Raw genomic sequence first — 27,269 nt, forward strand, 5'->3', positions numbered from 1 at the left:
GTGTACGTCACAGGGTCCGCGCTGTGATTGGCTAGCATACGTCACAGTGAACGCACCGATTGGTTCACGTGACAAAGACGAGCTGACAGCTGATTGGTTTATTCTGAAAGCGGTGATTCTATTGGTTGAGCAAGGTGGTGACGTAGCTCAACCTGATTGGCTTGTTGGTGAGTTTCGCGCACGGATTGGTTGGTTTTGCGGAACAACAAGGAAATAGTTACGATCATTTAGAAATAAGCGGATTTGTTTATAAACATGAGTTATTACTACATGAGAGGAAAAGAAGCTTTCATGGTTTCAGAATTTGAAAAATATATTTAAATCCGACAAGAAAATTGAAACACGAGGTGGAAGATTACTTCAGAAGTACAAAACACCCCCAGCTTATATGTCAGGTGAATATGGTTATCATACTTGTCTTTGGATTGAAAATTGGATGGATTATACCAAGAATGATGGTGTTTTAGCATGGCCGGAAGATGGGTCATTTAACATGAAGGTTTTGAAATACTTAAGAGAAAAAAATATGAGTCTTGTACCAAAGCCTAGACCTACTCAATTTGAGGCTTTAGCTGAATGGGAGGATGAGATGTTTGAATTAGAACGAGAAAACAGAGGTGTAACAAGAGGTCCAAATTTAGACATTAACAGGGAAACTCATGAAGATAGAATGCGTCGATGGAGACGTGCTGACATGTGCGATGGTTTGTACCCAGTAAGAGTGATGGTTACAGAAGAGCCAGGTCAAAAGAGTGCTCAAAAGAAAAATAATAATGTAGAAAATGATTCAGAAGATGCGGTTTTAGAAGAGATTTACATAACAAAACCGAAACCGCCACCTTACCATTTTCAACCAGTTTGTTCTTGGTCTTCCCCGAGAGTTCCTCCAGGAACTTCTCCAAGTGCTCCTCCTAGAGAAATTATTGATGAGACATCACCCAGATTAAATCAGAATATTGCAAAAACTCCTGAAAGAGTAGAATCAAGAACTAATTCTAGTGTATCTGGAGAAAATAGAAATTATCCTGAAACCCCAGTGCTGAGAAATGAAATCCCAAGAAATGTAATGAGAACAAACAGATGTGAGGAAACACCAAATACTTCAGAATATTTTCGATCGAAAGATTAATTAATACAACAGTTAACTAAAAGCATGGAAGCAGTAACAGTACCAGTAACGATTTGACCTGTTCTTCCAGTATTTGAACAAAGTCAAAGGGAAGTTAGACATTCAGCTTTAACTGTTCCATTAAATGCAGAAATCCAGAAAGTGGCTGAAAAAATTTACTCGGATTTATCTGAAATTCATCGAGAGAAAACAATGATGCCCGATTTAACTTTTAATCAAAGTCCGTCATGTAGAACACCAATTGGTGCAGAATCTGACACTCCAGAAAAGAGCATAAATAAAATAGATTTAACGCATACCCCGCAAACCCCAGAATTTAAAATACTTGATGTTGCAAAACTGAAAGCAGATTTGGAGGAATTGATTATTGGTACAATTGGACCTGACAATTTAAAGTTATATCAGGATGATGAATTATTGTTTATTTGTAAAATCATACAATGGAAAACGAAAATGAAATATGATCAATTAGAGGAGTTAGCTACTGAATTAGAAATTGATTTGAGTCGTCAGAAAAATTTGGGCAAGAATTACAGAGTAGATTTTACTGAAAAAGACATTGAAAACCTGAACACCACAGGAAGAATAATTCACATAAAAGAATTAATTGTGTTCCTGAAAAGATTAGGTAAATGGAGAGTAAAATGGACGAAGAAAAGAGAGGAAGAAAAAAGAGAAAGAGGAGAAGTAGCAAATCAGTTTCCTATGAGAGAAATAGCAGGAGGTGGATATGTACATGTTCCATGGACAAGACAGGACATCTTATTGTTCACAAATGATTTCTCTCGGCTGAGAGAAAAACCTGTAGAGTGGTATCGACAGGTAGATAGATTTATTAAGGTTTCAAAAGTTCTGTGGATTGATCTTGATGGATTCTTTGACATTGTTGTTCAGTAAGTTGGCCCAGAGAAGAACCTGCTCGAGATAGAATAACAGGTGCCCCATCACCAGATGTTATGGATCTATATGATAAAGTAATTGTGTGGTTGAAAAACAAGATTGCCCCAAAAGAAGTTGATTGGGTTAAAATTGACAGAACAAATCAAGAGCCAAAAGAATCAGTACATTCATTTTATGAAAGGTTACTGTTGGTATTTAAACAATACAGTGGCTATGAAAAATTAAGTGAAAAGGATATGAGCCACTTTATATATAGATTTGTGTATGGCTTAACACCAGAAATTGGTGAAATGATTAGAAATGGAATTGTTGGCTGGCAATCCCTTTCAGTTGATGATATTCTGAGAAAAGCAAAATATTGCAGTGATGAAATAGATGCTAAACAGAAAAAGCTAAAGGAGAAAGCTATGTGGGCACAGGTAAAAGTGGCTGAACAACAAATAGCAACATTAGAAAATAAAAATGTTTATCAGAATCAAGGTAAATTTAATGGTAATTTTAATAATCCAAAATTGACGGGTAATATTGAAGAGTTAAAGCAGAAACTCCCATGTTTTAATTGCGGCGAAATTGGACACTGGAAGCGCGAATGTAAAAATCCGCCCAGAAATTTTAAAAATGCATCATTAAATCCACAGATGCAGAATGAGATAAATCTGCAGCAACAGCTACAGTGACAGGTAGTGAATCAGCAAAGTCAGATTCCACAACCGCCACTTCCAAACTGTGTGAATGTGCAGAGATACAGTACAGAAACGGGATTCTGGGGAGGTGAACAGGTAAGCAGACCGCAAAGAGTGAATGTGTCAAATGTTTCTCAACAATATTTGTTGAATGAAAATGGAGGGAGTGATTCTGAGGATTACTTATGACGGTGCCTGAGAGAGGAGGAAGAGTGTGTGCTTGGAGCCACTCTTGAGGTAGACCAATCCGGTCCATTTGTAAATGGTAAAGTGAATGATGTAGAAATCACTTTTCTAGTGGACACAGGTGCTACCCGTTCTACTGTTAGATCAGTGGAAATAGAAAATCTGCCTCTCTCTGGTGACACCATCGAAGTAGTTGGCGTAGCTAATCAACAAATTAAAACAGATTTAACAGAACCAGTTGAAATTGGTCAATTTAAAGACAAGCATAGATTTGTAGTCTGTAATAGCAGTCCTGTAAACCTGTTAGGAAGGGACATCCTTTGCAAGATGAATTGCAAAATATATTGCTCACCGGATGGTATAGAGATTCAAATACAAGAAGAAGATGGGCTGTACAGATTAACAATGTTGATGGTTGAAGCAGAGGAAAGTAAATTATTTCCTGCATTTGATCAAGAAAATTTACCTACAGAACTAAAAAAGACAGTCAATGCTAAAATTTGGGATTTGACAGGAAATGAAATGGGTTTGATGAAAAATGTTGACCCAGTTAAAATTACAGTAAAGCAAGGAGTAGATTTTCCAAATATTCCTCAGTATAAAATGAAGGCAGAAACTATTGAAGGTGTTATACCTGTTATTGATAAATTCATAAAACAAGGTGTTCTAAAAGAAATTGAAAGCAGTCCATGTAATTCACCGATTATGGGGATTAAAAAGCCAAACGGAACTTTCAGGATTGTTCAAGACCTGAGAAAGGTTAATCAAATAGTTGTTCCATGTTGCCCAGTCGTACCAAACCCAGCGGTAATTCTTTATCAGATTCCGCATGATGCAGAATGGTATATTGTTATAGACCTTTGTAACGCATTCTTTACTGTTCCATTGCATCCAGAAAGCCAGCAAATGTTTGCATTTAGGTTCCAAGAGCGTATATTAGCATGGTGTCGTATCCCTCAAGGGTATACAGAGAGCCCATCTGTTTTTAATCAGTTGCTAAAGAAATCCTTGGAAAATCTAGATTTACCTGGAAAGTCAACATTAGTGCAATACATAGATAACCTCCTTGTGGCTGCAAAAACACGAGATAACTGTGTAACAGATACCATTACTCTCTTAAATCATTTGGCAGATGAGGGACATAAAGTGTCTCCTGCAAAATTGCAGTTATGCAAACAAGAAGTGAAATATCTTGGTCATAGAATTGCAAAAGGAATCAGGCAAGTGACAATTGAGAGAATTAAAATGATTCAGGGAATGCAACCTCCAAAAACACAGAGACAGGTCAGAATGTTTCTAGGAATGGTAGGTTATTGTCGCCAATAGATTAGTGGGTTTTCGGTAATTGCAAACCCTTTGCAGAGACCGACAAAAGCAGACATAAAAGACCCAATTACTCTAACAGAAACGGAGTTAGAAGCTTTTGAACTGTTAAAGAAAAGTTTATGTGAAGCACCTGCTTTAGGCATGCCAGATTATGAGAAGGAATTCGAGCTGTATTGTAGTGAAGGGGAAGGATGTGCATTATCGGTTTTGATTCAAAGACATGGAAAACTGAGAAAGCCAATTGTTTATTTCTCAGCAGTTCTTGATCCGGTTGCAAAAGCATTACCAGGCTGCTTAAAGGCAGTAGCTGCAACTAGTGTAAGTCTTGAACAAAGTGAAGGAATAATAATGGGATTTCCTGTAAAAGTATATGTACCCCATTCAGTTGAAATTCTTCTTACCAGAAGCAAAACACAGCATTTGACAAGTAACAGGTTAACCAAATATGAAAAATTTATTCTGGGATCAGATAACGTTTCGATTGCTGGTGTGTGAATTTAAATCCTTCCACATTACTGCCTGATGGTACTATAACTGAAATCAGGAATGAGAATGACGTTGATCATGAATGCTTGGATGTTTTAGAATATTGCACCAAACCTAGGCAGGATATCAAAGACGTCCCATTAGCTGAATCAGATTTTGTTGATGGTTCATGCTTGAGAACAGATGAAGGTGTTCCGAGAGCAGCATATTCTGTCTGCACAGTTGCAGATGTAGTTGAAGCCTCCTGTCTCAAAGGAATTCGTTCAGCTCAAGTAGCTGAATTGATTGCTTTGATTTGTGCATGTGAAAGAGCAAAAGATTTCAAAGTTACCATAGTGACTGGTAGTCAGTATGGATATGGTGTACTCCATGACTATGGCCAGCTCTGGTCTCAAAGAGGTTATTTAACTTCTGCGGGAACTCCAATAAGGAATGCAAAATTGATCAAGAGATTGAGCGATGGTATTCAATTGCCAGAGAAAATCGCTGTCGTGAAATGTACAGCGCACAAAAAGGGAGAGGATTATATGACAAAGGGCAATGCCTATGCTGATGAAATTGCGAGGTTCTGTGCAAAGAACAATATGTCAATCAATCGGGAAAAAGACAATGAAGATGTTTTGAACTCACTTATGCTAACATCTGTAGTTGAGACATGGCAAGGAGTTAAAGATTTACAAGATGAGGCAGATGATGAGGAAAAAGACACATGGTTAAAAGCAGGTTGCAGACAGCGAGAAGAAGATGAGATTTGGGTTTACAAAGATGACAGACCAGTTATGCCAGATAGCATGATTGCTGACATGGCTAGAATGTATCATGGTCCAGGACATTTAGGCAGAGATTCAATGATTAGGTTGTTTAGGCAAACATGGTACAATCCAAAATTCAGAATAATTGCAGAATCTTTTTGTCAGAGATGCTTGATCTGCCAACAGATCAACCCAAACAGAAAAACAGTTGTGAGCATGGGAACCATAGGACGGGAGGGTGGTCCTTTTACCAGATTGCAGATGGATTTCATTGACATGCCACCCCATAACAAATTGAGATACGTTTTAGTGATAATCTGTCTGTTTTCAAGATGGGTGGAAGCGTTCCAAACACGTCACATTGATTCAGTTACTGTTGCAAAATTGCTTTTAAGGAAGATCATACCTAGGTACGGATTTCCAGTGACGGTTGAGACTGATTGTGGAACACATTTTGAAAACAGATTATTACAAATGATTTGTGAAGCATTGAATATAAAACAAAAGCTGCACTGTGCCTATAGACCAGAAGCATCAGGTGTTGTTGAACAAGTGAATGGCACAATCAAAAATAGATTAGCTAAAATGTGTCTAGCTACAGGAATGAAGTGGACAGATGCACTTCCACTTGTTTTGATGTCTTTGAGAAGTACTCCTGATAAAAAGACAGGCTTGAGCCCCCATGAGATACTTATGGGCAGAGTCACGAGACAAACATTTGTTCCAGTTGACAAACTATTGAGCATTAATGATAGCGTCATATTGAAGTATTGCAAGAAACTATCTGATGTGGTGACTTCTGTGTTCCATCAGGTGGGAACTGATGTGATTACAAAGGAAAAGGAACAAGCTCATGATCTGTTACCCGGAGATTGGGTAAGAACAAAAGTTCACCGAAGAAGAAATTGTCTAGTACCCAGGTGGCAAAAGGCAAGACAGGTGATACTTATCACAACAAATGCAGTAAAGTGTAAAGGTTTGAAGAGATGAATTCATGCTAGTCACACCATTCGAGTGCCACCACCTGAAAACCGTGACGAAGGTGACACAACAGCTGATTCAGACTCCGAAGAAGAACCTGAAAGAGGTCCAGATCCTGAAGATCGACAAGAAGGTCGACATCTGGAAAATTCAATTGCGAATGAGGCATTGAATGAAGATACTGAAGAGATTGTGATACAAGACTCTGAAGATGTGCTAGAAAAAGAAGCAGAAAAACAGTCTGAACAAGAAGTGATTCAAGATCAGGACGGTATTGAAAAGCAGATTGGAAGCTCTGGAAGAAGGAACGAAAATTCTGAAACTGGGAAGTTAGAAGTAATTGAAGAAGAAGAAGACGAATTACCAAGTACCAGTTATAAGGATGATGTTCCTAACAGAGTGAAATTGCCGAGTAAAGAAGTACCTGAATCTAGAATTGAAATCTCAGACAGCGAAACAGATGAAAGTGACTATGAATCTCAACTGAGAAGTTCAAGGAAAAGAGCTTGGAGAGCAGAGTGTAATGTCACTGAGCCAAAGAAGAAATTATCAAGAAAAGGAGATAATTGGCCTAATGAGAATGAAAGCCTAAAATTCAAATTAGTGAACAGATCAAAAGAGCAGGTTAATGAAGTCTCTAGTCAAAAAGGAGACTTAGACAAGAAAAATCAAGCAGGAAAGAAAATAGAAGTGATTAGTGGTAGAGCAAAAAGAGTAGTAAAGCCTAACCAAAAGTACAAGTCCCCTGAGTGGACGTACATTATCATCCCACCTGTGGTGGAGGTGAATAGTAGTAGTCAAGAAGATTTAGATGATACAAGTAATAATGATTGATTTTGTTCCAATATAAATAGTTGAAATTTGTATTTGGCATAAGGCTGAAGAAATTGTGTTCGGTGACACAAGGTCGAAGAAGTGTGTTAGCGGGAAAAACACATTTGATGTAAGACGCAAGGTCGAAGAAAAGCTGTTAGAAAGTAGAGTTTTCCTTTTTATTAAAAAAAAATGTTGAAATAGGGGGGTGTATATATACAAAATGTTTTTTTTTTTAAGAGGCTTTTGTTTCAAAGTAAAGATGCCTTATACTAATAGCAATTTGAGATGTTAGATACTCAAAAGATGCTGTAAAATGTCTTCTATTTGTGTGATTTTGTTATTTTGGTCTGGTTAATTTTAGCTGTCATTTTCCCTTTTGGATTAGACAACGAGATGTACAAAGCTAATATGACAAGTAAAGCTATGTCTAAACAAGATAACCATGATGCAGCAGGCATAACTAACAGAGTTATTGATTATAAACCAGAGATCCACCAAGATAGATCTGTTGATGATTTTTCTAGTAATACCTTCAAGACTTTTATCTGAATATGTTAAAGTGATGGAAGTGAAAGACTGTTACATTTGTGTGAAATTACCTGTTTCTGTTTCGGAAGGGGTGACATAATATGCTTCCCCTTACTTATGGCATCACTTGTAGCGTAATAACTAGTTTGGTTTATCGGACAGGTCGTTTAGAGTATTACTATTCTAACTACAACGAAATTTTTGCTAATTTAAAAGTTGATAACAGTCTGAATAAACTGAAACCTGCTAAACAGATGAGGGAATTTTTCATAGTTACTAATGAACTTACTTATGAGTACGCTTTTAGAAATAATTTAACTTGTAAATTGAGAACGGAAGAGAAATCTTTCTTTAACTTAGTTGAAGAGAGAAGAGCAATTTAAAAAAGGAATGAAATGCTGAAACAAACCAAATCTAAGTTTTGGCAAATTGAGGATGAAAAGCTCAATGGTAGAACAGAGAATGTTGCTATTCACATAAGCCAGTTAGTGGAAAGCTTTGTATTAGGAGAGATAACACGCTTTTTGACAATTATTTTGTAGGTGCAAGTCAATGCGAGGATACTTACGAAATCTTGGGTGGATGTGGATTCAAAGGTGGAAAGGATCCAATATTTCCTGAAATTTATTTTGTATGTGGGGACAAAGCATATTACAATCTCCCAGACCACTGGTATGGGACTTGTTTTGTTGGGTTAGTTTTTCAAAAAAAATGTTCATGTAGATAGAAATGCAAAGGGTTCATTTGAAATTGGCAAACACCTGAATAGGTTCAAGAGGGAAAGTTTTTCAGAAATGTTAGGTGACATATTTGGTGCAGTAATACCTATGGTGGGTATAACCCTGAATGCAATCAAAATCAGAAAATTGTCCACAATTGTTGATAGGTTGTCTACTGATACTGCTAGTGGTTTCCAATTAGTTGACACAGAACTTATTGCCATGAGATCAATGGTAATGCAGAACCGTCTTGCCCTTGACATTCTGCTAGCTAAAGAGGGAGGAGTCTGTGGGATTTTACATGTTCAGCATTGCTGCACATATATCCCAGACAAGAGTCGGAGCATAGAGATGTACATCAAAAATATAACTGAGCTACATGCTGAAATAGAACCTTTAGAAGATGAAGATTTATCAGAACTCTGGAGCAAAAGAATTGCAGCAATCAAAACCTGGTTTCAAAAGATTGGTAGTTCAATTTTAGGTAAAATACTGACTCCTTTATTAGTCATAGTTTTTGTGATACTTTTGTTAAAAATTAGTTGCATGTTACACAAAAGAAAGAAGTATCTTAGGGAGAAGAATTGAATCTATCAACTCAGAAAGGAACAGGAAAAAGAAATGGAATTAGAAGAGTTTTTCGTAGAACCCAATATGAGAGTTGCAGACAAACAGCTGAGTCTAGAGTTTAGAAATACTAACACTGTGATTGTCCAAAACATGTTCAAGGGTTTATACATTTTTGCTGAAAATTTTGTGTGTAGTTTGGTGATTTTGAAATCACCAGATGAGGGAGTTGATGGAGCGAGGTTCAGAATGATATTTTGTTCTGAATCGCAAAGTTAAACTTCCATAATAAAATAACTGTACTAATAAGTTTGTGATGAAAAGTACTAATCAACTTCGTTTTAAAATGCATTACATGACACGAGGGACTAACTCATGTGCTCTATGTTGCAAACTGCAAGTTCGTAAAAAATAATAAACTAACCTTGTCTATTGTCTTTGTCAGTATTAAATGCGGCTGAATAATTAATGGCATGTGCTTATTTTGTGTGCTTATGTTATGTCTTTACATCTTTTCTGTGGCAAAAGCTCGTGGAGGATCCTGCGCCCTAAAAGAAGAAAGTAAATATAAAATGCTGCTTTTTGTGCTAAAGCCAGGTAACATGAACTAATGGGTTAATATTTAGCAAAGGGGGTGGGTAACAGAATGGGTCTCAATTCTCTAATTAATTAATGTTTTGTGTTTGTTTGAATATTAGTTTCCAAAAGAGAGGCCTAAAGCCTAAGGCCTGTGAAAGTGGGTGTTTGGAATCCTGTCGTGAAGAGCCGAGCAGAAAGAAGTGGAAAGTTTTACCACATTGGCGCTCATCAGTAAAATAAATAAAATAAACTGTGCAAGACGTGCTCTGAGAGTGACGGATTCAAGGACAGGATGCGGCAAATCTGCCAAGCTAAAGAAGTAACGGACTGTTACTCGTAGAATGTTGCATTTCTGAGGAAGCTAAAAGTCATGTATTAAATTGGACAATGGAGTCAAAGAAAAGGCTCGACTTTGGTATGGATACGTGATGACATGACATGAGCTGACATCTGTCAGCCAATAAGAACTCTGGATGGCAAAAGAAAGTATACTTTTTAGTGGAGATTAGCTAGTTAGAAAGGTTTAAAACCTAGCCCCATGGGCAGGAGGGCGCTTCTCGCTTTCCGATTCCTGAAGGGCGTGACGTGCTGTTGGACATTTTGGCGCACGTAAGAACAGCAGGCTTTAATTACTTTTCCTTTAGATGGAGCGAGTTTTAGACAGGGAAAATAGAACATAGGGTATGGAAAACTGTTTATTTTGCTTTAATTCATGCTAATTGATGGAACTTTGAAATGTCAGACTAATATGCCTTTTCCTCAAATAAATGCTGCTTTCTTGCTAATAAATAAAGATTCGTATTGAAAAATGCTCTCTCTTTAAATAAAGTAAATAAAATTAGATTTTGAAACGACAAGCTGGTCTTGTTTATTCATGTCTAGTTACCATCAGTTGATCCATTTGCCTTAATTAAATGATAATTGTTTAAAAACCATGGTAAGATACTTTAACTGCAGTTGTATATAAATGTATAAATAAGTTAGAGGTTAATCAGATTTATTCATGATTAATTAAGTCACATGATTCAGTTACTCAGCATTTGTCTCATTGGTTTATGGGCCTTGGTAAGTGATTTATGATTAATGGTGAGTATTGTGGAGATAGGTAGCGTTGGTGAGACAGATTTTCATTAGGAGCGCTGGATCACAGGTGACTACAACATGACCTTAAAATGATCTCCAACGTATTATTCCCCCCCCCAGCCCCACCATCCCCCCCAAGGTGCAACCCCTGCGCCCATCACCACTGTTTGACTTTATAGGTGCGATGGGCTTAGCAGACGTGTGGCGTACTCAGAACCTGCAGGTGCAATAATTAACTTATTACTCTGGAGCACAGAATAGTTACTCTCGTATAGACTTTATAATGTCACATGCAGAGAAGGTCTGTGATTTTAGAGAAACATCAGTTTGCGCTATTCAGCAGAAACACGCAGTGCTTGATGCGGTATATCACTACACAAGTAGAGATTGTGGGTGTCTAAGATTCAGAAAAGCCTAATTCAGGCCACAAAAGTTTTCTTCGGAGAGAATAAGAACTCAGTAACCTCAGGACTGGTTCTGTGGGAGGCCTATAGGCAGTCATAAGAGGAGAAGAACTATCTCTCTCTCATAGTAGGATAGAAAAGAGGACAGCCATGGAGGAGTTGGAGGGAAACATACTGCAGTTAGAGAATCAACTGGTCATGAGTCATTCTGAAGAGACAACACTTTGCAAATTAAGAGACAGGAGCACGGAGAACTACCTATGGAGGTAGCCAGGGCCAAATTGTCAGCAACCAGAGATGAGCATAGGGAAAGAGCTGGGAAGCTTCTGGCCTGGCTTGAGAGACAGGAAACGGCGAATAGATGGGCACATACTATTACCACAAGCTCGGGAGAGGTTTTGAGGGATCGGCAAGAGATTTCAGATGAGTTCGCACAATATTATACCACAATAAACACTGGAATTCCGACCGCCACAGTGGAAGCCTCTAGAACCGTGTTGGTGGATTTGCCGCTCCTGCTATTCACTACGATCGATGTGTCCGACTTGGACAGGGATATGACAATGGAGGAAATAACTTGCCCCATCCGTGGTATTCAGTCCTGGAAGGCAATGGGTCCAAACAGTCTTCCAATTGAATTGTACATAGTAGTGGCATCCCAAGTGGAGCCACATTTACTACAAATTTATTCCGAGAGTGTGGGCTGCCATCAGAACAACGTCTTGACACAATAGTAGTCTAAACAAACCCGGTAAATGGATGCTGCTCCTCATACCGGCCCATTTCACTCCTAAATGTCGAAATAAAAATACTAGTTAAGATTCTAACTTTTAGACTCATACAATACATCTCTCAGGAAAAAAATACGGCACTTGACCTGCGCCGCCTCTGCGGGGTACTAGGTAGGAAAGAAACAAACAGAGAGGAATTTGTGGTAATGACCCTGGACGCACGCATGGAGTGTCCATATTTATTCGCAATGCTGAAGAAAATGGGGTTTAGTCCCAAATATCAGGCATAGATTTGACTCTTATATTCTGGACCCATGCACAGGCGGTGGTGAACGGGTGAACCTCCGTCGCATTTAAGTTGCAGAGAGTGCAGAGAGTGACTCAACAGGGTTGCCCTTTATCGCCACTTCTGTGAGCCTTGGTCCTCATGCCATTGGCGATGTGGATCACGGAGACCACCTAATACGGGGCCTTCGCTGGACAGAGTGATGGGAAGAACAAATATCATTGTATGCTGGTGTCCTACTATATGTCGCTTCCCCATGTCACTCCATAACCCGAATCATAAAAATTCTTACAAAGTGAGGCGAGCAGTCTGGGTATTCAATTAACTGGTCCAAATCCACGATAGATTTTATATATATATATATATATATATATATATATATATATATATATATATATATATATATATATTAACACGGAGCACACCGTTGCCGGACGCTTCACCTTCACAGCATGCGATGGCAGTGCATGCTGGGACACGTGGTTCACCACACGAACTACAGGTCTGCAGGTGACGTGGACCGACCAATCAGGAGGACAATAAGAGAAGAAGCGACTGGAGGTTCACGTACGGACTGCTTGCGGTTAGGGGGTGAGAGACAGCATTTGATAAAGGCAATCAGCCGAAACGCGTCATGCCTGTGCTCGCAGAAATAAAGCCTCCCTCCCACCGTACCCCTATGTGTCTCTCCGTTCTTTTCATAGTTGAGAGGAACCTTCCTGGACATATTCAGCGCGTTAGTCTTGGGCGCGCATTGGCAGAGACCCGCCTCATCAAAGAGGATCGAGCATTTCCAGACAGCTTCAGCAATTTTCCAAAATTCACGGTAGTGAACAGCTCTTTCCCACCACACCCGCCCTCGTTACCTGGCCGCTGCCCAGCAGAATGTGACTTCACATGGGGATCCTTGCCACTTGGATGAAGTATATATATATACATACTCTGCGGCCCAACCCAGGTACTACCAGAAAACTGTGAAGCAACGGTGACGAGGGAGGGATTTTGGTACCTCAGTATATACGGGACAACAGATCCTGATCTCTTCTATGCTCAAAATATACAGGCCCCATTAATCCACCTCTGGAGCGATGTCCAGCACTGGGGGGAAGCTACCAATGTTATTGTTAGGCCGAGCAGCACTCTATAAAATGAAGGCACTACCTCACTTCCTATACAGCGTATGCTCTACAAAATACCCAGTTCCTGATCCCCAAAACATATTCCCGAGCAGTTGAAAGTAAGGTACGAGACTTGATATGGGATGGAACCCCCCTTCCCCCCATGAATAGCAGCACAGAAGCCGAAACGAGGGTGGTATGATCTGGGCACAGCGCTACCACATAGAGACATACTATTGGGCAGCCTAGTTGGCAGTAATAAATAATTGGGTCCACCGATCACAGAGACGTGTGTGAACTTCAAGATGAGGACTGGCAAGAAGCTCTTGGATCTCCCAGTGAAGTAGCTTGGCTCTGGGGAGATAAATTCTGTAAGATTTTAAGTTGACTAAGTATGAATCTTGCCTCACAGTCACAGAGACGTGTGTGAACTTCAAGATGAGGACTGGCAAGAAGCTCTTGGATCTCCCAGTGAAGTAGCTATCTAGGCAAGATTCATACTTATTCAACTTAAAATCTTACAGAATTTATCTCCCCAGAGCCAAGCTAGTCAGAATAGGAAGGGAAACCACCACACATTGCCAGCGATCCTGTGGACAAGAGGGTACCTTCTACCACTTAATATGGGACTGCCTATTGATTCAGCAGTACTGGAGAGAGGTGGTGAATGCAATGGTCAGAGTCTGCAGGGTTAGTTTAGAGGTACAACCAAAGCTGTATTTTCTCAATATTTGGGAGTGGTCTGACCTAAGCCGGAAAGAGCAAATCTGGGTCACATCGGGTATGATAATAGCAAAACGTAATATAGCATGACACTGGGGAGCCCAGACCACACTGACACTCTTAGACTGTGACAAAGATATGGTCGTATGTATGATTACAGAAAAAAACGATATATTGTGCTAGAGGTTGCCTGGAGAAATGGGATCAGATATGGGGCAAATGGAATTCACAAAGGGGAGGAATATGTACCAGCCCCTCAGATAGTCGGTGAGGGGTTGCAACGAGGCGTGATGGGGGAGGGAACTAGAGTGAGAATATTCAAGAAACTGATTAAAATAGGGACAACCCGAAAAGTAAATTGTACCATACTCTATGAAAGATCTATTGTGAATTTAAAGAGATTAGTCAAAATGCTCTACCTACCTAAACCGGTTACTCTTAAAAGGATTTTTTTTTTTAATTATAGCTATCCGGTCAAACTTCTTATAGCTATGGCAGCCTGCCCTCTTTTTGTAGAATGGTTTGTTTCAGCTAATATCCTTGTCAGTTCCTGTAAAGTAGTAGGAATTTTCTGTAATGCATCTCAACTTCGCTCCTTCCAGAGATGTGTCAAAGCGCAGCACCCACCCTTACACTGTGTAAGGGTTACAGCTAAAAAATAAAAAATGTTATTCAAGGTCAAGATAGAAAGAACGTAATGCAGAATAAGGGCAACATATTAAACAGGTCAAATGTACTTTCTAATACGTTAGGAAATATTATGAAAAAGTTCACAAATAATATAAAGCACTCCCAGGGTGGAGGGGGATAGACCTTGTGCTAGGTCAGCGAGCAATATAGCACAGAACAATCCTATGCCCAGCTTAGATAATCAATTAACTACAGCCCCAGGGGGTACCGGCCGTGCTTTCCCAGCTGTACACTCTGGGTTGGGAAATAGCTTGACCAGAAACGATCCAAGGTTAGTAAATCTTCCTCCTGCTGCCGCACCATTGGTTGTGGTCCTGAGGGATGTACCTACTCTTCAGGACAGTCAGCTAAAATCTACCAAACAGTTAATGGCAAAAACCATGCACTGGCTTAATGTACAAGAAGGAAGCGGGGGTATGGGGCTGGGACATCTGCAATCAATTGATAATGGCTAGACGTTCATCTTGGGTTGGACACTCCACTAAGGACGAGGGGGGGGGGGGGAGGGAAGACTGTGTAGTTGCCAACTTCAATAATGAGCGTGTAGTTAGGCTCATATTGGAGTGTTTTGGGAGTTGGAATGAAGGGTATTGTCCCGGAAAAATCTCTCTCCATCCCCTAGGGTTCTTCTATAGACCGCATTACTGATCGCAACTAAGAATGAGGGACTGTAGTGATCGTCGCAGTGCCAATCACAGGGTTATGGGGCAGTCCCTTGATTTAAACGTAGTTAACCGATTTGCCCCATTTTCCGGCCTAGACGGCTGTGACTGACTGATACCTGCAGACCCATCTGGGATAGAGAACATCGTTATTGATCCCATTACTTCCAACCTTATGGATTCAAACCCCCAGTTAGTTACGGACAGTGGGACAGAGGGCAAGGAGAACGTGGCTCTGTTAGAACAAAGCGAAGGTTCACCTTTCAGGACATTACATATCTTATCCTGGAACATTGCTGGGTTGTTAACGAAGATAAGATCTTCTGACTGGTCTAATTTAATCGCGCCTTGTGACATTATTGCGTTTCAGGAGACTTGGTCTGTGAGCACAATGTTTCGGCCAGGTTACCTGGCATTCGGCAAGCCAGCAATTCCTAGTACCAAAGGGCGTCCTTAAGGCGGCCTAACTATCTGGGTTAGACAACAGGCGGGTCTCCATGTGGAAGACTTAGTGATCGACAATCCGAATATCCAGGCAGTTAAAATAACTTCAGTGTATGAACCTGAGTTTATACTTATTAATGTCTCTACCAGAGGGCTGGTAGGTGGCAAGGCTTCACAGACTGTCTCCAGTCTGGATACATTTGTTAAATCATTAAATGGGTCTTGCAATAGGATTATTGCAGGGGATTTTAGTTGCACGTTTGAGCCACTTGGCTTAGAAGACAGGAATCTCACCAGTGACGAGGATGCTGTCTGGGGTGTCCCGTGCTTGACGCTTGCCCCAATTAAGAACTGGACAGAAGCCGCTATCCAACTTAAAAGTTTAACATTAGAGAGGGGACTTCGTGCAGCTAATGGAAGATCTAAATCAGACACCAATGGCAATCCCACTTTTAATAGCGGGCCTAGGAAAAGTAGGATCGATATTTTCTTATTAACCTAGAACTTTGGCAAGGGGTGAGGGATATGGAGGTCGTGAAAAGATCAGAGAGTGACGATTATCCCCTTTTATTGACACTAGATGTGACATGTTGTTTGTCTAGGAGTGGTAGCCTGGATACTGCAACACCAGATGTGATTATGTCCAATGACGGCCGCAGGTTAAAATGGGCACAGGTATCCGAGGTTGAGGGCATTTTGACTCAAATTAAGCTAACATTTGTAGACTCCCTTAATGCCCTCTCTCAACTTGATTTAAATGACGATACTCTTCCAGCCCTTACTGTACATCATGAGGCCCTGTTTGCCAAGTTAAGATCTTATATGGTAAAACCCAAAATAAGAAATAACAGGTGCATAGTGTATAAGTCAGCAAAATGGTACGGCAGGGCATGTAGGATTGCCTACAGAGCTTTGTCTATCGCAATAAGGGAAGGTTCCACGCAGGAGATAAGGAAACAGATCTGATTACAAGGCCACCCAACTACGGGCAAAGAAGGCCTACGATAAAAATAGATGGAGGGACCTGTTGGTTGCATGGAATGGGAAAAACTGGTGCCGATTCTGGCATTTAATCAAGTGGGGTGGTGACAACGTCGGTCCGGCACCTGTTAATAATGTCACCCCTGAAGCCTGGGTTGCTCATTATCAGACCCAATTGTCCGTGCAGGCAAATGATCCTGGGCAATTCCAATGTGTAGTATCGGAGTTAACTCTAACATTTACCTCAGTGGAGATAGAACGTGCCTTTGATGGGGTAGCCGCAGGTAGAGCCCCTGGTCCAGAGTGTATCCCAGCGGACATATTTAAATCTGACCGGGAGAACTGGCTGAAATACATTTTTTTTTTGCCAATGGTCTGGCTAGAGGAGCCTCTATTCCGGATTCCTGGCGTGGGGCTGAGATTATCCCCATATACAAAAAAGGGGACCGAGCCTGCCCTTCCAATAATCAGCCTATTAGTCTTATAGACACTATGAAAAAGCTCGTGGCTAGATTAGTGCTAAGTAGGGTAAATAGGTGGATTGATGATAATGGAATACTGTGCACCTATCAAGCAGGATTTCGCTCCTATGTTAGCACTATCGACCAAGTTTTTAGATTCATGATGTTATATTGGAACACCGTGATCCTAGCTGGGGGCACCCTCTATGCAGCATTTGTAGATCTTAAATCTGCATATGATTTAGTGCCCGGTAACAAACTTTGGGTCACTCTTAATTAAGCTGGGATGCCCGCAGAAATTCTTTCATTCATCATAAAACTACATGTTTCACCTATGCCCAAGTTAGGTGGGGTCAGCAGGGGGAGACAACTGAATGTTTTCCGGTGGACAGTGGAGTGAGGCAGGGGTGTGTGTTGGCCCCTACCCTTTTGTTCATTAATAAATTTGTCTCATACTACTCTGAATATCCCACGGATGCCCCTACTCTACCTGGCGCGAGGGTTCCTTAATTAATGTTTGCAGAAGACACCCTAATCTAGTCTAAAAAACAAGCTGGCTGCAAAGAGCCCTTGACAGATTTAGTCTTTTCTGTAATGACCATGATCTTGTAGTCAATGTTGATAAGACAAAATTCATGGTCTTGCATAAAAAAAAAACAGTGAAAGCCAGAGTGGTAATGAATACTGCATCCCTTGAACAAACTGACTCGTTTACCTACTTGGGTGTTACAATGGGCGAAAGAATGAATTGGAAGCCACAGGTGGATCTTCTGGTCTTAAAGCATAATCAACTAGCAGGGGCACTTCTAAAAGAACATAGTTTATCAAAAACCAAACCAGTAGCTCCGGTTATGGCAATTTACCAAGGAAAGGTTAAAGCCTCAATAATCTATGGAGCTGAACTCTGGGGCTTCGAAAACGTAGTTCCTTTAGTCCAAGAGCAGAACAAGTGTTTAAGGACATTGACTAATCTTCCCCATTCTACACCACATAAACCCTTATATTTTAGGCCTGGGGTGAATTTCCTTTGAGGAGGCAGCGGGCTACAGACCGCTTGCCTATTGGCGCCGGCTTTGGACCACCCCGGAGTTAGCTCCCTATACGCAAGCTCTTAAGCTTACTAGAGAAGCTGATAAAATGAACAAAATCTCATGGCTACAAAGGATTGCGGTTACATTATTGGATATGGGCCTCAACCACTTGTGGCTGGACTCAGAAGGGAATTCCTTTCCCTCAAAATCAGAATGTAAAGCCTTATATAAGGATATGGTCTGGCAGAAGTCTTTTTCTCAGGTGAATGGCGATATCCAGGTCTCTTTTTGGGCCACAAAATTGAACATAGACTCGAGGCCTTCTGGGAAACTATTACCAGCCCTTGTGATAGGAAGCTCCATCACCAATTTAGAGTGGGTACTCTCCCGATAAAATCGTTCACAAAAAAGTGGGGGAATGTTCAAGACATAAATTGTCACACCTGTTCACGTGAGGAAGAGACCTTGCCGCATATTCTTTTTGTTTGCCCTGCATATTAACGCCCCTCGCCACAAATGGCTAAAGCCAGTTTGGGCTAAAATAGGAACAAGATCTTGCCAAACGGCTTTGCGTATCTTAAAAACTAATACCAGCAAAGTCATAGTTATTTCTATGGCTAAATTCTGGAGCTGGACGTGGGCCCTTAGAAGGAATAGGATGCAGGGCATCATGTAACTATGTAGTTATGTAATTGTGTAACTATGTAATTATGTAATCATGTAAATGACTTCAATGAGCTATGGTGCTTTTTAGTCTTCTCAAATTTAACTTGCTTATAAGATTGTGATCCTTTTAACACAAATCTACGTAATTATGGTTATTCCTATCTTTATAGGAATTACTATTTAGTTTTATGACATGTATTCGTTTCATATTAATGGAATTTTATCTTGCGACACCGTAATTGATGTTAATGAGTTAAGCTTTGATTTTTCTTATTGCTGTTTATATGTGTCTTTTATGATTGCTTATGATCAAATAAAGACAAATTGAATAAGGGCAAAAATGTTCTATGCCAAGTAAAAAGAAATTAAACAGGTCAAATATACTTTCTAATACGTTAGGAAATATTATGAAAAAGTTCACAAATAATATAAACCTTCCTGGTGAGAACACTAAAAAATCATGTGTCATGGATGGTTATTGCAGAAATTACTCCGGTTTTACATATTTAAAAACATGAAATAATCATAAAAACGTATTGAAATTCAAATAAATATCCTATAAGGGAGGCACAGTTAGACATATTCTCTTCATCTATAGGGAATCCTACTTGTAGTGATTGGGAAAAATGTCACCCACAGAAGTGTGGGGGCACTTAGTGTTTTGTAAAATACCCCTCACACACCAAAAGGCCCCTTGGTGTCATGCTTCATCATAGGGGTCTTCGCACCCCTCTAACGGGATGCGGCGTGCTGCGAACTAAGACTACGCGGGAGCACTGATAGTATTGACTATGTGTGGTGCGTGTGGTGTAAGTGGTAGGGGTATTTTACAAAACACTAAGTGCCCCCACACTTCTGTGGGTGACATTTTTCCCCAATCACTGCAAGTAGGATTCCCTTTGTTTATGTATCTGTGCCTGTGGAGTAAGAATCCTACTTCTACACTCTACCTCCCTCCTTTGGTAATTTCTCATATTCTCTTCATCGCCATACATTGAAAAAGGTAATTCCTCCAGGAATTAATGTGTTTTATACTTCGAAGTAGCCAAGCAGTTGGCAAAGAAGCGTGTTTGTTTCGGAGGTGTGCTTTCACAATTTTTTTTTTTACTGGAATGCGAATCTAATTTAATTTAGGTCATGGATTTACAAAGAATAGCACATTTAATTTAAACATTCTTGGTACAAAATGTGTTTCACCACGTAACTTTCACAAAGAGAAAGGAAAATCGGACATTCAAAACAGAGCATCAAATTAAATGAAGTCGCATCCAGAGTTTTAAGACCGAAACAGTACAAACTTGCTTTCTACTTGTTCTGTGTGGGCCAACGAGAATTAGTAAAATCCAAATCTGCACCAGACCAACAAATGGTTCGTATTTAAAGGGTAGCGATATACCGTCCTCAGCTTGAGTAACATCAGACAAGGGGTCACCTAGTTTGAGTAGAGTTGTCACAATCCTGGAACAAAACTGAAGGAGGCAAACTAACTGATGAAAGGAAGTACCAACAGACAATGAGCTACCAGGTCTGTGAACTAAAGTATCCACAGCAGGCATCAGTGTCTGAAAGCACGGTAAAATATTTGATTCACGGTGGGTCCACTCAGCTTTTTGAGGTCGATCAAATTAACAAACCGGATACTCTGCATTGTACCATCGAGTCCCAGTAAGTTGAGCAATGAGCACCCATTATAGCAAAAACAGACTACTCTAAGGAGTAAACATTGGTTCTACAAATAAACACTACTTTAGTAGCTACAAAGTAAATTTTTTCAGACTTCAGGTCATATAAAATGAGGCCAGTAACAGCTGCTTGACTGTGAAAAAAACGAAATTACACTTTTGATAGAACCCACCTTTCACAATAACCCGAAATAAGTATGCAGACAGTTATATGGGAAATGTTGCAGTTGCTTCACATCAAAATAATAGTAGTACAACTCCAAAGAACCCTTCACATCCAGCCAGCAGCAAACAGTTCATAAAGGTGTCCTGATGTCCTTAAATTACAACCGAGCTTTTGACTCAAACTGGCATTTGGTCTATGCTTACGCAGACGCGTTTGCAGAGCAGCTTATTCACATATGACAGCATTTTGCGATAGATCTGCTAAAGTACACGTGCTATTTGTAAAAGCGATTACAAGTCCTTTTTTGCAAAACAATCTAAACATTAACAGCAGTAAATATAATGTATAAAAACAGTAAAATATTACAAAAGCACAGCAAGGGCATTGCATTGGGACCTATGGGTGCCCGCATGGACAACGAACGTAAGTGGTATTAGACAAGTGTATAGTGGGATAAGCCTACTACTACTCGTGCAACCTATGGCCCTGTGAGAAATTTGAGACTCCGACTTCACTGAAGTAAGAAGGTGGTGGATTTCAATAAATAACTACAAGGGCTGCTGCCCAAGTTAGTTATGACAACTTTAGACTAGGCAGAAACAAGATCTCTTCGCGCGTATGGGGGTTGGGGGCATCGGCTCGCAACGGATGACACTTCATGCAGAGTATGCATCGCTTGCACATAGCTACTCTTGGGCAATCTAATTAACAGATGTGATCTATAAGTGTCGAACAGCCCACCACTCCGAGGGGTCATAAAGGGCTAGATGGAGCTGGACAGGTTATTTGATGGGACAATCATCAATCAAAGAGCAGGCAACAAAAAGGTTGTACTAATCATAACTCACATCGGTGCTGTCACTGAGCAGGCGCATCAACAGCTGGCAATCAACTGTAGTCATATTGCATTAGCGTCGCGCATAGGTAAGCGAACAAGTGGACATGGACAGAGGCTAAGGGAACAAACAACCGGATGAGTAAGGCACGGGTGGTTTCACGGTTCTAGGCTGCATTAAAATAAAAAGTCAAGAGGAAGATGCGTCCAATCCCCGTCATAGACAAGGAGTTACTGACATACAGGACGCCCCAGAGTCAGGCCAACACACCCTCATTTGGCGGGTGTCACTCCTCTACAATGTTACACCCTACGAAATAAACACGCATCAATTGACTGGCGTTCTCTCACTCTCTGTAAACTTGCATCTCCCACCAAAATGTCCGTATCCTCACTTTAATGGGATCGCACTTTTAAAACACCTACCATCACTCTCTCTTATGTTAGAGTCACATAATTGATAGGTGATGCACACCTCCAAACCAACTGTCGCATACGGGCGGGAGTTGGGAAAAAAGCAGCCCTCCGCACTCGGGGAGGGGGGCAAGCCAACCTTTACTCTTCGGAACAACAATGTGTCAAGTCAGGATCATCAAATACCCATCACTGGACTAACACCTTGTATGTTCAGGAGGAGCTAAACAACGGTACACGCGGGGTCAGTGAGCTTCACCTATGAATCCCGCCCCCTCCGGAGCGGTGGACAGGAGTAGGCAGAGTGCAGGTGGTGCCACTGGCGCCTGTACACGCAGGGACGGGCAGCACCCAGCTGCCTTGCTGAGACCCTGCCACACATGTCCTGCCATGGGGGGGGGGGGGGGGGCAATACAGTACCAAAGGACTCGGGGCTTGCACTCCCGGAAACTCAGACCCGCCCCTAGCTCGAGAGGATACTTGTTGCACGGTCCTCTGCGTGGATGTGTCTGGGGACTGCGACTCCTTGAGCAGCTGCAGGATTTGCTGCAGGCCTTGCTCGTCCGGCTTCCACTCATACTCCATCTTGACTGTTTTTCCTCAGTACTGCGAAAACTTCAGGGGCTGTAAATACCCGGAGGGGTGACTTATCCTCTTGTGGGGATATGGCAGTCTCAGGCCGAACGTTGCTCCGAAATCACACGCGGTTCCACTCTGATTAGCACGCAGTTGGCGGCCGGGTCTCTGTATTTTGGTCCTCGCCGGCTCCAGTAGCGCGGGGCGGCTCCAGAGACTACGGGTCTCCCAGCGACACGGGATCCGCGATTGACTCACTCACTGGTCGGATGTGAGCGCCGAGATCACAGTCTGGCCACCCACAAGGGTCCTGACGCCCGCCTGCTATCGGGAACGCTTTCCTCGCCTCTTGTCGTTGACATGGAAGAAAGAAACAGCTTGAAGTTCAGTATACTTCGTGCGTAACTGTAACGGCCATATTGGACTAACAAAGGGACGCCAGAAACGATACTTGAAGAAAACAATTTCAGTTTAAAATTGTACATGTACTTCACATACTCCACGTAGCCTTCAATGTATCAACATATATATTGACAACACACATTTTTAAAACAGGTTTGATAAACGGAGTTGGTTATTGTAAATTTTATTAATGTTATATACAATACTCGATTATGTATACCTCACAAAAATAATTAGCTGTTTCTGTGATTTTCCTCTCCCTTCCATCCGGTTCATGTAGTGAATAAGAAGCGTATTGTCTTTGAAAAATGGCTGTTTGTGTAATGTTATGAATAATTGTCCATTCGTTGTTGATTATCTTCATGTGAATTTATTAAAGATAGGGTCACAGGAATTTAAATATACATAAATAAGAAACTTAAGTATATAAGTAAGGAACCCCACCAGGAGCAGTCTGTATCTCGCTCAGCCCTTAGATCAACTGACTCTAAGCTCATTAACATTCTAATTCATAACATTCTAACAGACACATAAGTAGGCTGAGCATTACATTACATTATCTCTCCTTTTATAATGATAAAAGGAGAAACTGAGATGAGAAGATAAAATAGTGAATGGAGGGAACAATGAAGAAGACTGGAAAATTATTTAAGAGGTACTGAAGGCACTAAAGACAACTCAATGAGAAGATAAGGTAGTGAATATTTTTATAATGATAAAAGGAGAAACTGAGATGAAAAGATAAAATAGTGAATGGAGGAAATAATGAAGAAGACTGGAAAATCAATTAAGAGGGACTGAAGGCACGAAAGACAACTCAATCACTCATCTCTCTTTTTCCAAAAACAAACAACCAAAGTACTCCCACAGTACGAACAGGAAGCGACTCAGGTACAAAGATCATGAAAGCTGGCCGGGCTAACATGAAATAATACAAGAGTACAATCTGAAAGGAAAACATGACACCGTATAAACACCACATAAGTAGAAGTGGGGACACACCATGAAACAATATACACACAAAATGTTAAACGCATTAAATAGATGAGGACACACCACATATGTAGATGTGACACCATAAAACAGTATGAAAAATTAGGTGGGGACACACCACTCAGATGAGGACACACCACATAAGTAGATGTGGGGACACACCATGATGTGGGGAACACACCATAAAAACAATATAACACACAGATGTGTGTAACAGTATGAATGTATGTTAAACATATTAAATAGATGGGGACACATCACACATAAGTAGCATAAATACAGTACAACATGTGCATAAATTGCAATACATGAAATGTACCTGAGGAGCTTAAAAGCTTATACCAGTGGAGCTTAAAAGCTTGGTGTGGTTAAGAGTATAAAGACGAATGCATTTGCATTTCTTAATGACCACACCTAATAAATACCATCAACTTAAAGAAAAGTGTACAGTCAAATACATTTGTATTTCAAACAACCTGAGGTGCTTAAAAGCTTGTACCTGTGGAGCTTAAAAGCTTGGTGAGGTTAATAGTACACATACGAATGCATTTGCATTTCTAAAGAACCATAAATACTATTAATTTAAAGAACAGTGTGCAGTTGAATGCATTTGCATTTCAGAGAACCTGAGGAGTTTAAAAGCTTGTACCAGTGGAGCTTAAAAGCTTGGTGTGGTTAACAGTATACAGACGAATGTATTTGTATTTCTAAAGGACCACGCGTAATAAATACCATCAATTTAAAGAACAGTGCACACTTAATAAATACCATCAATTTAAAGAACAGTGCACAGTTAAATGCATTTGCATTTTTAAGGGACTAAGTAATAACCTATGAGTTTTAAGAACAGTGCACAGATGAATGCATTTGCATTAGTGCGAAGGAGAATGCATTTGCATTTCTAGAAACCACAACTAATAAACCATAAATTTTAAGAACAGTGCACAGACGAATGCATTTGCATTGGTATGGTTAAAATCACAGAAGAGAATGCCTTTGCATTTTTCCTTTTTTTTTTTTTTTTAACAGTAAAATAGTGGTACAACATCGTTGTATTTTAACTTTTTAAACGCCGTAAAAGTTAAATCATTAAACTTATTATTAATGTAACTGTAAATAAATAATAGTAGAAATATTATAGCAGAGAAAAGTGATATCATCTGCATACTATAAAACTCCTTGGTAAAGGTAACACTACGGAACTTTTGACGTCTGCATTATCAATCTCTAATTCACATAAGTATATAAATTCATCATTGAAGTGTAATGATGGAAAATAACCATTAGGAGGCAGTGTTGTGACAAATAAAAGTGCTGTACTTTCATAAACAGTAGATCGACGTGACGAGTTTCTCGAGAAAATGATTTCAGTATCTGTGGAAGATCTGCGCTCCAAATTTTTTTTTTTTTGCGAACATATGCCGAGAATGTGTGGAATGGAAGTCTGGAGCAACAGTGACAGCGTGCCTATTGCTGTGATGAAAATGCTTAACTGCATTGGAAAAGACTAAAACAAAGCGTGCCTATCGCTGTAGAGAATGCTGACAGGCAATAGGTAAATTAATAACAAAGCGTGCCCATCGCTGTAAAGAAAACTGAAATTTCAGTTTGGCAGATGGACTGTAGACTGCACATGAGACGATGAGTTAATCATAATGGCGGCACGTCGTTGTCAACGTGGGAGATACCGGGAGGCTCCCGTCAATAGCGTGCTCTCCAATGACACAAACAGCAGACTCACGTCATAGAGGAGGATGACGGTGACACTGGAAGCAGGTGAGGTGGCATGCGCTGAGTGCGTGCGCTCAGTAATAAGCTCGAGCGGGATTTGAATGTGGCAAGGCGGTTAAACAGTCAAGTGGTAGGCCACATTGAAAGGTTGCTGAAAATGACCAAAATTAAAGCAAAATGTCACTGCAATGTGTCGCGCCAGTACGGGTGCGAAAACAAACAAAAGGGAGCACTCAAATAAACGCTGTAAACACGATGGGCTCACTTGCGGTGCGGTACATACAGGAACTGTACTCCACCTTCAAGTCCGAAACAAGACTTGTGGACTGTAGGTTGTCAGGAAAAAGTAAAATGTAAGTTTTAAAATTAAGAAAATGCTCACAGTAAACGCCTGATACACTGAAGCTGAGGTAACTGTAAATCTCCCTTCTTCACGAGACAGAGCATGTCACTGAGAGTACATGGATGTGTAGATCAGTCGAGGAGAAAGCGGAATACAAACTCTTGTCCTCCGGTCACTCATTCAAAATTTCTTTCTCTGATCTGGGTTCTGTGTAATCTGCTCTGCAACCGGAACTCGTCTTCATACTTCGGTCAAGTAATGAAACGTTTGTTTCAGCAGGGACTCACAAGGTGGCAGGATAAGTAGAAGGAAAACCGAGCAGAGACTGGCACATCTGATGTGAAGGGCGACCGGTGGGAGGTCACTAGTGGGGTTCTCGGTGCCAATCGTTTTAGCTGCTTAGAAGGTTTTCTTTGTTTCAAAGATCCTTGTCTTTTATTATTTTAATCATAGCTTCTTTCCGTTCCGTTTCGTTTTCCTTTTTAAAGTTTCTTGTAATTGACACGGAGGTCCGTTTAAAAACGTCGCCAGATGTAATGTTATGAATAATTGTCCATTCGTTGTTGATTATCTTCATGTGAATTTATTAAAGATAGGGTCACAGGAATTTAAATATACATAAATAAGAAACTTAAGTATATAAGTAAGGAACCCCACCAGGAGCAGTCTGTATCTCGCTCAGCCCTTAGATCAACTGACTCTAAGCTCATTAACATTCTAATTCATAACATTCTAACAGACACATAAGTAGGCTGAGCATTACATTACAGTTTGTTAATTATTTTTTTACATTACACTCCCCTTTCATTTCCACCAACTCTAGAGTATCATTACACTCAAAACAATAGCAATTAGGGTTGTCTAAGACATTTATGTGGCAATTCAGAGTTTTTTTATTAGACATTTAGATTTTAAAATGAGATCTACAATATACTATTACATTCATAAAGACAATTTTTAAAAAGGAGCTAAACAATTTAAACATTGTACATAACATTAATTCATTAACGGGACAATTTATCTTTTCAATTACAGCTCTTGTCATTGAAGTACCATAATTTAAAAATCTCTGTTAATATATTTTTACGGCACAACCAGATATAGAACATTCAGGGGTCTGTACATCTTTATTACATAAGATCAGTGTTCCGAGTGAAGAAAAACAAGCATTTGCAATGTAATAGGTCTCGCATTA

At 40.3% G+C, this 27,269-nt stretch overlaps 1 protein-coding gene across 2 annotated transcripts in view; it reads right to left on the reverse strand.

Annotated features, from left to right (window-relative positions):
* Positions 1 to 22,965, reverse strand: part of TNPO1 (transportin 1) — a 1,741,771-nt gene extending 1,718,806 nt beyond the window's left edge. For both annotated transcript variants that reach the window (XR_013607056.1, XM_078675276.1), the window contains exon 1: positions 22,510 to 22,965. Coding sequence is in view for 1 of the 2 variants with exons in the window: in XM_078675276.1 (XP_078531402.1) it covers positions 22,510 to 22,614 (105 nt within the window). In the remaining variant the exon portion in view is untranslated. The remainder of the gene's footprint in view (positions 1 to 22,509) is intronic.
* Between the last annotated feature and the right edge of the window lie 4,304 nt (positions 22,966 to 27,269).

Source organism: Lissotriton helveticus, chromosome 2_1 (genome assembly GCF_964261635.1).
Source record: "Lissotriton helveticus chromosome 2_1, aLisHel1.1, whole genome shotgun sequence".
NCBI lineage: Eukaryota > Metazoa > Chordata > Amphibia > Caudata > Salamandridae > Lissotriton > Lissotriton helveticus.